Raw genomic sequence first — 12,705 nt, 5'->3', positions numbered from 1 at the left:
TACAGCAAAATGGACGTCTTTCCACAGGTTGGGCCAGAAAAGTCCAGATTGAAGGATTTTGGCGCAGGTTCTAGATGTGCTATGGTGTCCTCCACACGGTGCAGAATGACAATGTGTTATTATGCTTCTTATCTCTTCCTCGGGTACACAACGTCTAAAGATTCCATCGGGGCCTCTTTTGAAAAGGAGTGGGTCGTCCCAATAGTAATGTTTTAGGTCATGGAAGAATTTCTTCTTCTGTTGGTAGCTTAGATCAGGAGGAAGCACACCAGCAGCTAGGTAATTTACGAAATCTGCGTACCAAGGTGCGTCAGATCGGGCTAAAGCTATTTCAGCTAATTTCTCGGTTTCAGAGTTTGGACGGTATGGTTCGAATTCATTTGCTTCTAATTGGGCGATGAGTCTTTCATAAGGGAAATCATCGTCAATTGGCACTTGTTCGGGTTTCAGATTTTCCAATCGAGAGAGGTGATCTGCTACGACATTTTCAGTGCCTTTCTTATCTTTAATTTCCAGGTCGAATTCTTGTAGTAACAAGATCCATCTCAAAAGTCTTGGTTTAGCGTCCTTTTTGGTTAGGAGGTACCTAATGGCGGCGTGGTCAGTGTATATGATTATTTTGGCTCCTACCAGGTAAGAACGGAACTTGTCTAATGCGAATACGACAGCTAATAATTCTTTTTCTGTCGTGGCATAATTCATCTGAGCTTCGTCTAGGGTTCTACTCGCATAATATATGACATGTAGTTTCTTATCCTTTCTTTGTCCTAGAACGGCTCCTACAGCATAATCACTTGCGTCACACATTATTTCGAAAGGCTCATTCCAGTCGGGAGGTTGCATAATTGGCGCAGAGATCAATGCTTGTTTAAGCGTTTGAAATGCTTCAGTGCATTTATCGGTGAAAATAAATTCGGCGTCTTTCATGAGTAGTTCAGTTAAGGGTTTGGTTATTTTAGAGAAATCCTTAATGAAGCGTCGGTAAAAACCAGCATGTCCCAGAAAACTTCTTATTTCTCTAACGGTTTTGGGAGGTTGAAGGTTTTCGATAATTTCGATTTTTGCTTTATCAACTTCGATTCCTCTATCGGATACGATGTGTCCAAGTACAATTCCTTGTCGAACCATGAAATGGCATTTTTCCCAATTAAGGACTAGGTTTACGCTTACGCATCGTCTAAGCACCATTTCAAGGTTTTCTAAACATGTTTCAAAACTTCCTCCACAGACAGAGAAGTCGTCCATAAAGACCTCCATTATTCCATCTAGGAAGTCGGCAAATATTGCCATCATGGATCTCGCTTTTGAATTTTGGTTCCATCTCACTGGAGAAAATCCTACCGGTTGGAGAGCTCTTCATGCTTCTCACATTCAAAACCCTGCTATACGTTATTTTCAACGTGTCCTGGGGCATATTATTTTTGCAAGATCCAACAACCACAAGGTAAACCAAAATGAATTATTTTTCCTTTACTGTGCGCTTAACAATATCCGTTTCAATGCCGCACCGTTTATGTTCCAACACATCCAAGGTTTAGTTAACGCCCCCGCTACAAATCCATTCTTGCTTGGAGGCATTATTACTACCTTGGCCTGTGCCTTAGGTCTTGGTGACGAGCTCCTATCACTCTCTCATCTCATGAAGCCTGCTCAGTCACTCGATCTCACTTACTGCCGCGATTCCCACTTGGTTTCACCCCGCCATGATGGCCGATACACTTTGGTCGTCAACAAAGTTCCTATTCCTTATGTCATCCTTCCTTGTCCCGAAAGAATTAACATCCGTTATGTTCAACGTTGGAGGCTTATTGAAGACAACCCTCAAGATGACCAACAAGAACATCCTAATGAACCTATGGATGCAAATGAAGAAGAACTCAACCAAGGGCAAGCTGATGTCAACCAACCTCCTCCAAACAACCCTCCGCCTATCACTCTTGAAGCCATGTATGCTTCTATTCAACGCCAAGATCAACTCGTTCAAGTTATGCAGACAAACCAAACTGAAACAATTAGGCTCATCCGAGAGATGCAACAGGAGCACCGTGACTATGCTATTAGGAACGAAAGTCAATACGCTGAAATTACCACATATTTGCATGATCTTGACATTCGTGTTAATGACTCTCCTGATAAACGTCGCCGTGTTCGTACAAGAGGCGCGAGCAGTTCTCGAAACCGCAACAATGAGGAGTAGTTCTTATGCACTGAGGACATTGCATCATCTAAGTCTGGGGGAGTCGTATTATTTCTATTTCCTTTAGTTTTATTTTTCCCTTCAGTTATTTCCCTTCCTTGTAATGTTTTTCTAATTCAATAAAGAATATTTATGGAATTTAAGTCTTATATGTATAATTCCGTAGTTATTTCAATTTCTTCCATTTTCTTGAGCCATAACAAAAAAAATTTTGCTCCTAAACGATAAACGCAAACCCCACACGTTCGATAAATACGAAGCTACTCAATCACTCAACGCACCGAAACTGAATTAGTCAATATCCTTATTGTCGCAACACTCTAAAACCCCCGAGTATGCGTAACCGATTTGAATACCCGCTATACCAAAACCATCGACTTTAAGTTTTGAAATAACCCTTAGTAGTTTATTCTAGCAGTCGGCACCGTCTTAGATACAAACTACGCAGAGAGTCGATAAATATAAGTGTATGATCCTCATAATAATTATGTATTCAGCTATAAGAAGAAATGTGCCTACTAAGTAAGGTGATCCTCACAAGATCATTTAACCTAACGGTCGCAAATCTCATATACAAAGAATTTAAAAACTCACTGTCGATTGGTTCAGAAGTCATCTGGTAATGAACTTGGTAGGAAGGACTATTGTCCGATTCCCCACAATCTACAAGTGAATGCTAAGGAGTATACCACATATTGTGCCAGAACTCCATGAGAAGGATCATAGTCACTAACCGACTACTCTGCTATGTGCGTGTCAGGATAATGGGCTTAATGTGATTGCGCGCGAATGAAAAGGGTGAAACATGATGACAAGTCAAATAGGTCGAGCTATAATGGCATGATTCGGATTGGTATGCATACTGGGAGTTGTTTAGTGTTGTTACTATAGGTTTATTGCTAAGATTCGCTATTTCCGAATAAGAACACTATGTAGCTAAGTATGACTGAACGACGTGGTGGAAGTGTGTTTCATTTATCTTTATCTTCTTATTTTGCTTGAGGACAAGCAAAGGTTCAAGTTTGGGGGAATTTGATAACACGATTTTATATCGTATATTTAGCCTAAAATCCATAGATATTTATAGCATTTTCCGTTTATTATGTTAATTTATTATGATATTACGCGTGTATTTGCTTTATTTCAGGTTTTACACTTCAATTTCGACTATTTGCGAAAAGGAAAGAAAATAGAGCTTAAATGACCAATATTTATGCCTAAAAGATGAAAAAGGGATGCTGAAGCGAAAGAGGGGTGCAATTAGGACCCAAAAGGCCCAAAAGAGAAATCCAGCCCACGAAGGAAAGCAACCCAGGCCACACTAGTAAGCAGAGACGCACGTCTCTGCCACCTCAGCAAAGGGGAGACGCACGTCTCCACCTCCCTAAAGAATCTCCACTTGAGACGCACGTCTCAAGTCAGTCAGCTGCTTCCCTGAAGAATCGGAGACGCACGTCTCCAAGTCCCAGTCAGAAAAAGGTCCCTCAATTCACGGATTCCAACTGCAAATCACCTCCTATAAATAGGATCTGCTATCTTACTTCAATCGGTCCGATTTCCTGCCAACGAAGTGCTGCCGAAATTGTACCGCGAACTGCTTTTCCTTATTCTGTTTTCATTTAACCGTCTGTTTTCTCACAACGATTTCTACACTGGAAATTGTTGTGAACTTTTCATAGATCTAGCCTTACGTTAGATTTATCGCTTTATTTCCTTGTTTTTATTTTCTGCCATTTAAATTCCGAAGAACGATCCAGCCAACCTGTGGTGGAAGTTCGAGTACTTCAAGATTCAATTCAATTCAGATTTATTTTAATTCAGGTTTTTATTTACCGCCTTATTTATATTATTTATTTGCATGATATATTATATGCCATTTAATATGCTTATTATTATGAACCGAACCGATATATGTATGTTTAATCGTATTAATATGTCTGGCTAAAATACTAAAGGTGTCGGTATGAAAAGTAAGTTAACCGTAGGGATCCGAAATAAATTGGCTTAAATTATGTTTTATTAATTATCACTTATTTTTGGTTTATATGTCTAGTTTAATTAGTAAGTCTTAAAACCAATAGAGCGAAAGTTTGAGGGATTAGGACGGTCAAAGGTTAAAATCAATAGAGCGAAAGTTTGAGATCTTTAACTGGATAGTAGACATAGGACATTAGTTTTAAGGATGGCGAAAGCGTATTAAAACTAATTGGAACTTATTTATTTTCAAAAATTGTTTTTACACTCGAGCGGGATGGCGAAAGCGTACGTTAGGGGTATTAGCTTGCTCCGAGTCAACAGAGCGAAAGTTTGAGATTAGGAGATTTAAATAGATAACAACCTCGTAAAATAGGCATTTTATTAATTACATTGTTTCCAAAAAGCTCTTCTAAAATCTAATGGGATGGCGAAAGCGTACATTAGGATTAGGATAGTAGTCCGAATCAACAGAGCGAAAGTTTGAGACGAGGATTTTTAATCAATTGGAATTAGTAAAGATTTTTAATTTAATTATGCAAAAGCCAATGAACCTTCGGATTACCTTTAGTTAAACGAAATACATACTGATACCTGTCTTTTATTATTATTCTTTATTTTCTCACAATCACTTTCCCTTAGGAACAATCGAAATTTTAGTACTCCTAGCTTTACATAGTAACCTTAGATAACGGTAGATCGATTCATAGTCCCTGTGGATTCGATATCTTTTAAAACTACACGACACGACTGTGCACTTGCAGTTATCAGATTTATAAACACGTAAAGTCGCGATCAGAGATCCAATTTTTCGATAATGAGTTTGTTCATTTTGCAGGTAACGCGCCGGAGAAAGTGGTTATTGAAAGGGCAAAAGCGGTGGAGGAGTTTTGGGTGAGCCTTAACAAGAAAGAAGGACTCATTCGGTTAAAATCTAGGCAGACTTGGCTTGCCGAAGGAGACCGCAATTCTCGGTTCTTTCACAACTCATTCCGAAGTAGGAAAGGATGCAAGGCGCTGTACTCTTTAGCTACTAACAGGGGCAGTTTGGAGGATGTTTCTGAGGTGAAGGATTTCATTTTTTATCATTTTAGTGGATTCTTTGAAGAGAAGGTGAGCACGAGACCAATTATTGAAAATGCTGGCTGGCCGGTTCTGTCTGTTCCGGACAGAATGATGTTGGAAAGCCCTTTCACGGAAGTTGAAGTTAAGGAAGCAGCCTGGTCCTGTGATGGCAACAAAAGCCCGGGACCGGACGGGTACACGGTAGAATTCTTTAAGACCTTCTGGGAGCTCTTAAAAGATGATGTTATGAAGTTGTTTTCTGATTTTCATTCAAAAGCCAAGTTAGTGAAGTCCATCAAGTCCTCCTTTCTAGCCCTTATTCCGAAGGTTAAAAATCCGCAAAGCTTGAACGAGTTCCGTCCGATATGTTTAGTGGGGAGCCTCTATAAAATTATCACAAAAGTATTGGCCGGTAGGATAAAAAAAGTGATTGGTAGTGTGGTGTCTCCTAACCAAATTCTTGATTGGTCTAAAAGATACAAAAAGAGTTGCTTCTTTCTTAAAGTTGACTTCGAAAAGGCGTACGACTCGGTTGCTTGGGAATATCTTAAGCATGTGCTCAAAGCGATGGGTTTTGGTGAGATTTGAAGGAGGTGGATGGAGGAGTGTGTCTTTGAGAGCTATATGTCCATTTTGGTGAACGGTAGTCCAACGAAAGATTTCAAGGCGCATAAGGGATTGAGGCAAGGCGACCCTCTTTCCCCGTTTCTTTTTGTTCTCGCCATGGAAGGTTTAACGGCGCTAGTTAGGAAAGCGGTGAACTTGGGAGAGTTCAAACCCTTCGTAGTCGGGGAAGAGGTGAGGATGGATATCTTGCAATTCGCGGATGATGCTATCATCCTAGGAGAGCCTTCAAGAGATAACTTATGGAGTTTGAAAGTTCTGCTTAGAGGTTTCGAAATTGTTTCGGGTTTGCAGATTAACTTCGCCAAAAGTAACGTATATGAAGTCAACGTGGGAGATTGGTTCATGAATGCTGCCACGAGTTTTCTTGGGTGTAGAAGAGGAGCGGTTCCCTTCTCTTTTTTGGGGATAGTGGTGGGGGCGAATCCTAAGAGTCGGAAGGTGTGGGTGAAGGTGATCAATAAAATAAAAGATCGGTTGTCAACATGGAAAGGCAGGAACATTTCTTATGGTGGCGGGGTGACCCTTATCAATGCGGTGTTAAATGCAATTCCGACTTTCACGTTTTCTTTTTTCAAGGCGCCTAAAAAGGTCTTAAGCGAATTAAGAAGTATTGTCAGTAAATTCCTCTGGTGTGGAGATGCTAACAGAAGATGTATTCATTGGGTCAATTGGAAAACTGTTTGTAAACCGAAAGAGAAAGGGGGTTTGGGAATTAGAGACGTCGGCGATATTAACAAGGTGCTTCTTATTAAATGGAAGTGGCGAATTCTAACGGAAGACAACGCCATTTGGAGTAGATTCTTGGAGGTGAGATATAAAGATCTGAAGCTCAAAGTTCAGGTGCCGAATGGGGAAGCCAGCTATGTGAAAGACTCAGCATGGTGGAGAGACGTTTTATTAAACGAAGTTGATGAGGAACCCGAGGAAGGAAGTTTCTCGTGTCATGTCCAAAGTAATTTCATCAAAGGTAATCACGTCCTGTTCTGGTTTAGTACTTGGTGTGGAGATCTATCCTTTCGTCTGAAATTTCCGGATCTCTTTGACTTGTCGTCCAATAAAATATGCACAGTTTCAGAAGCTTTTGAATGGGCTGATAGTTCGGGAGATTGGAATATTCAGAAGTTTATGGGGGCTGATGACTTAGGTTTGGTTTTTGAAGCTAGTATCATAGTTTCAGATCAATGGGAGCAGCTGGGTTCCTTACTGGCAGCATTCCGTCCTGATTCTGCAACTGACAGCAGTGGCCTAGGTGAAGAAAACAGAACTGACGAGCCAATGGAGTTCAACAGCAGAGCCAAAGACTTTTTTAGTTGGAGATTGGAGAGCAGCGGTCTCTTCACGGTGGCAAGCATTGCAAAGGCCCTCTCGATGAAAAAGAATAACCCTTGGCAGCCTGCGACCATAGGTTTACTGACAGTTATGTGGAGTTTGCCTCTTCCTCCTAAGATTCATTTCTTCGCGTGGAGGCTTCTGATAGCAAGACTGCCGGTAAAGGATTTAATGTTATCAAGGGGTATTGTCCTTAGTTCCTCCGACTCTTCGTGCGTGTTTTGTGGGAATCAACCGGAATCGTTGGCTCATTTGTTCTTTGATTGCAACGTTTCCAAGACGATGTGGAGTAGGATCCAATCGTGGGTGGGAATCGCTTCCCATATCACGTTGGAGGATTTCATGGATTTTGGAACATTACAATCTAAGGTGAATTCGATAAACGATAGGAGAAGGATAAATACTATTTGGATAGCTACCACGTGGAGTCTTTGGCGCATGAGGAACACCATCATTTTTTAGCAAGGCCACTATAGTTTCGATGTCGTGTTTTTTAATGTTATGTTTTATTCTTGGAGTTGGTTAGCTAGCAAGAACATGTATTCTCCTTCATCTAGTTTCTTTGATTGGTTCATGGCTCCCCTAGAGTGTTTCATATCGGTGTAATAGTGTTGTAAGGGTTGCACCCCTAGTGCGATTTCTTTAATCCAATTGCCTTTTGAAAAAAAAAAGGCAATAACACTTTGAAAAAAATACGTTAGTTAGATATACATGTATATTTTAATCGTCAAGTTTTTCAACATAAGTTATACAAGTTGATTATTTTGAATATCATATTTTTCATAAATAAAACGGGATTAAAAAAAATTATTTGAATGTACGTCCTTTTTATTTTTAAGGGTATGTTTGGATTGATGGAATAGAATGTAATGGAGCGGAATGAAATGAAATAAGTTTATGTTGCATCGTTTGGATCGTTAAAAACGGATGGAATGGAGTGGTATCGGATGGAATGCATTTCATCCCATTCCATCACTTTCCACCATTTTTTGTACCCTCCGATTTGGGCGGAACGAAAAAATTACTCTATTCTATCATGATGTATCCAAACAATAGAATGACGTATTTATTCCATTCCACTCCGTTCCGCTCTATTCCATTCAGCTCCGCTCCATTCAGCTCTGTTGTTTTTATTGTATCCAAACATAGCCAAAATCTTCGAATGCAAATTGCACCGCTTACTTATTAAAATGTTTGTGTGTCTTTAAGCGATTATCGCATTCCTCCTTTTCAAATATGCAGTGTCACCATTTTTTTTGTATCAAGTTGTATTGAAGAACCGAAAGTCAAAACACGATTACAAGTGAGGGTCTAAAAGACGAGCCCTACAAATAAAAATTGCTCACCAAATAAAACCTATCCTAAGTATTGCAAAGGGTTTTTGCAAAACTCATAAAAGTTATAATTGGAACGAGAAATTTTCCCTATATAAGACCACCTCCATAACAAAACCTTGGCCCTTAAAGATGATATCATTCCGGCATAATCAAAGGCTCCAAATGATGGCCAACCAAACTCTTCCCGCTTTACTATTCTTGATCCTCGGATTATCGCTATTGCAACTCCACCTACAAAAAATTTCTTTTAGATCATGAGACTTGGTTAGCTTCAAACACAACCAATCCGCCATCTCCATCCAAATAAATTCCACATTGCGGCAAGCCAAAAGAGAGTGATGCGAAGGTTCGGCAAAATCTTCACAAAACACACAATGAAGATTCGAAGAAGAAGAAAGAATGATTCCTCTACGAATGAGAGAATCCTTGGTAAAAATTCTATTAAGGAGACATCTCCATCCAAACGTTCTAACTTTAAGAGGTACTTCCACTTTCAAAATTGAATTAATAGCATGATCAAAACAATTGAGCGGACCAAAATTGACGTACCTCAAGCATAACGCCGCATAGCATGCCGAAACGGAATAAGATCCATCTTCAGGCAGCAACCACGTACAAAATCGGTGTTGTTTCCCATGACATCCAGCAGCGGAAGCGCCTGCTATAGGTGTTGTATCGTCGCTGCAGAAGAAAGAAAAGCATCGGGTTGCACTCCAATATCTCTCCACCACCACGAATCATTTCTCCATCCACCTATCGAAGCAACAGAAACATCCTGTAAAACAGAAACATTGTATAATGCCAAAAACCGCTCCTTAAGAGAGCCTCCTTCAAGCCAATAAGAATGCCAAAAATATGTCGAATAACCATTTTCCAAACGGAATAAACATTGCTTTGCAAAAACTTCCTCCGGTAGGTTTTTCCCTAAAGAGCAAAGGTCCACCCACCACACTGAACAAGAATTCTTATTTATCTTTTTTCCTCCCTCCTTAATCGCTTGTAATTTAACATCGCCATAACACGCCTTCAACAAACAAAACCATAAAGATTTATTCTCTTCCAAAATTCTCCATATTCATTTGTAGAGAAGTGCCATATTTAATTCTTCCATTCTTCTCAATCCAAGACCACCTTCCTCAAACGGTAAGCACACATCGCTCCAACTAACCCAATGCATTTTCCTTTTTTCTTCTAAACCTCCCCACAAGAAGTTACTTTGGATTTTATTAATCTCCTTTATAACTTTCATGTGAGCTTTATAAAAAGATAAAGTGAAGATGGCTAAGCTACTAAGCACCGACTTTATAAGAGTAATTCTCCCTCCAAAACTCACCCATCTACCATTCCAAGTTGAAATCCTCTTCCTAATCTTATCCACCAACGATTTCCAAGATTTTATCCTTCTAGGATTAGCACCAATCGTTATACCAAGAAATTTGAACTCCTTTGTCTCCGTCCTACAAGCAAGAAAAGAAGTAGCCACCTCCAAAAAAACGAGGATTAATGTTAATACCTATAAGCTTACTCTTGTGGAAATTGATTCCAAGCCCCGAAGTAAGCTCAAAGCCTTTCCACACCGCCTTAATAGCCCATAGGTGATTCCAACTACCGTATCCTATTAGAAGACTGTCATCCACAAATTGAAGCACGTCTACAAAACACCTACCGTTTATGTTGCAACCCGCAAAATCTTCGTTGTCCACCACCTTGTTAATTAAGAGCTTAAGGCCTTCCGCAACAATGACAAATAGAAAAGGAGAGACATGGTCACCTTGCCGCAAACCCCTATACACCCTAAATTCCATTGTGGGACTACCGTTAACTATCACCGACATCTTACTAAAAAAATTAAAGCCTCCATCCACTTCATCCACACTTCACCAAAACCCATCTTTTTCAACATAAATCTAAGAAAATTCCAACTAACTTTGTCATAGGCCTTTTCAAAGTCCACCTTGAAAAGAAAGCACTCCCTACCTTCCTTTGAAACATAATCCACCAATTCATTAGCAATAAGAAAGCCATCAATCATTTGTCTATCGGGAATAAAAGCACTTTGAGTAATAGAATTAATAGTCGATAGAACCCGCTTAATCCTTCTAGCCAACAATTTTGAAATAATTTTGTAAATGCAAACGAAACAAATAGGTCTATAATCATCTAAACTCAAAGGATGAGCAACCTTAGGAATAAGGGAGAGAAAAGAGGATGTAATAGATCTTGACAACACCGATCCGGAATGGAAATTCTTAATACAATTAACGACATCCTTTTGTAAGAAAGATCAAAATTTTTTAATGAAAAGGAAAGACATACCATCCGGTCCCGGACTTTTCGAGCCGTCACAATTCCAAACCGCTTCTTTAATTTCCTCTTCCAAGAAAGGAGCCTCCAAAGAAAGCCTATCCTCCAAGCTTAAAGATTTGAAATCCAATCCTTCGAGTAAAGGTCTATCCAAGCACCTCTTCATAAATTTATCTTCAAAGTGAATCTTGACCGCTTCTTTCACCTCTTTGACCGTACTAACAATACCACCATTAGTAACAATAGAGCTAATGTGGTTTCTCCTCCTCCTTTCCTTCATAACTTTATGAAACAATTTTCTATTCGAATCCCCATCATTCAACCACCTAAGTCTAGACTTTTGAATTAGCATATTCTCCTTAATCTTGAGATTTAACCAAATTCTATTGTTCGCGTCTCTATTCAAAGCCAACCTCTCCGCATCCATTACATCCATATCATCCGAGATATTAAGATCTCTAACTCCTTCCTCCACTTTCAAATCGATATTACCAAAAACCTCCCTATTCCACCATTTCATCTTGTCTTTAATAAGTCGAAATTTCTCTTTCAACACAAAATCACCTCTACCTCTCACGTCCAGCGCCTTCCATTCCTTTTCAATAAAAGGAACAAAATCCATATGAGAAAACCATTCGTTGTTAAGCTTAAATGGTTTTGGACCCCAATCTTCTTTATCAACCTCCAACCACACCGGACAATGATCTGAAACATCCCTAATGTCGATGATTTTCCCAACCACTCCCCATAATGAGACAATCGCATCGGACACTAGAAATCTATCGATCCGACTCTTTGCTCTCCCATCTCCAATATACCAACTAAACTTTTTCCCTTTGCAAGGAACACCCACAAGGCCGCTCCCTTCAATAAAATCCAAAAATTCCCTTCTTTTCGAAGCATTACTATCAATAGAACTACCTATCTGCTCATTCATTTTTTTATAGCATTGAAGTCGCCCCCAAAGATCCATTCCCCGTCCGAGTATCTTTGCTTCAACTCCAACAACTCCTTCCAAAGACCTCTTTTCAAAGTAAAAGAGAAAGGAGAGTAAACATTTACAATATAATAGATTCCATTCTTCTAACTAACCTTCGTGCCCAAGAAACCTCTACCACAAAAACTCGATATGACCGACACTGTGCGTGTTCTCCATAGAGTCAGAATGCCTCCCGACCGTCCCTCTACCGCCGAGAAAGAAAAACCAATATCTTCCATCCTCCAGAAGCTATTAGCTATAGTTGTTGTCACTTCCTCCATTTTAGTCTCCTGAATTAAGAACATATCAGCCCGCCCCTTTGTTATAATGGTGTTGATCTGCTTCCTCTTAATACTGCTACCGCCTCCTCTGATGTTCAGCATCCCTATAATCATGGAAATTGGTTATAAATCACATTCCTTCCCTCTCTGCTATTCCCCTCAACATTAATCAAATCCTGTATCTTCTTCTTCAGACCCAAGCTAGATGAGCCAAAAACCACTCCTAATTTCTGAACCGCCTCCATCAATTTCTCCTCAACTGGTTTTCGGAAATTGGATAAAATTCTATTGTTACATCTAAGGATATCAGATTCTGCAGAGTGTTCCCCATGAACACAATTATGAATGTTATGCTCCCAAACAGATGGGTCTGTTCCGTAAACTGAGTGCCCACTAATGTCCAAATTAAGGAAAGATCCATCAGAATTGGGCGTAATAACAACCTTATAGGGCCGCTGTTGTAAGGAAGTAAATGAAGGTCTAAATTGTTTTTTCTTCTTAATGGGCCGAATGGTTTCGCGCTTCGGGAGCCCACTAAAAACTTCAACCCTTTTTAATATGACCTTTTTCCTTCTTTTTTTGTTAAACAACGAAAAGTTTTTAATATCTTCT

General features: G+C 39.7%; 1 protein-coding gene across 1 annotated transcript; it reads right to left on the bottom strand.

Annotated features, from left to right (window-relative positions):
* Positions 1 to 10,354: 10,354 nt before the first annotated feature.
* On the bottom strand, positions 10,355 to 12,093 carry LOC131631478 (uncharacterized). The gene is made up of 3 exons (XM_058902271.1): positions 11,926 to 12,093; positions 10,886 to 11,857; positions 10,355 to 10,798 (listed from the first exon to the last, which is right to left on the bottom strand). Exons 1-3 carry the CDS (start codon positions 12,091 to 12,093, stop codon positions 10,355 to 10,357), a joined length of 1,584 nt encoding a protein of 527 aa, XP_058758254.1.
* Positions 12,094 to 12,705: the final 612 nt, after the last annotated feature.

This window comes from Vicia villosa, unplaced genomic scaffold (genome assembly GCF_029867415.1).
Source record: "Vicia villosa cultivar HV-30 ecotype Madison, WI unplaced genomic scaffold, Vvil1.0 ctg.000832F_1_1, whole genome shotgun sequence".
NCBI classification, from domain to species: Eukaryota; Viridiplantae; Streptophyta; class Magnoliopsida; order Fabales; family Fabaceae; genus Vicia; species Vicia villosa.
Note: the sequence above shows the minus strand (reverse complement) of the source record. Positions and strands in the feature narration are given on the sequence as shown.

What these genes read in the sequence shown, in the direction of transcription:
- LOC131631478 (XM_058902271.1), bottom strand. Translation starts at nt 12,093, where the DNA reads ATGGAGGAAGTGACAACAACTATAGCTAATAGCTTCTGGAGGATGGAA. An exon ending in GAGGTTTCTTGGGCACGAAG is followed by an intron (nt 11,858 to 11,925) that starts GTTAGTTAGAAG and finishes TACTTTGAAAAG; the next exon opens with AGGTCTTTGGAAGGAGTTGT. An exon ending in AAGAGGAAATTAAAGAAGCG is followed by an intron (nt 10,799 to 10,885) that starts GTTTGGAATTGT and finishes TTCTTACAAAAG; the next exon opens with GATGTCGTTAATTGTATTAA.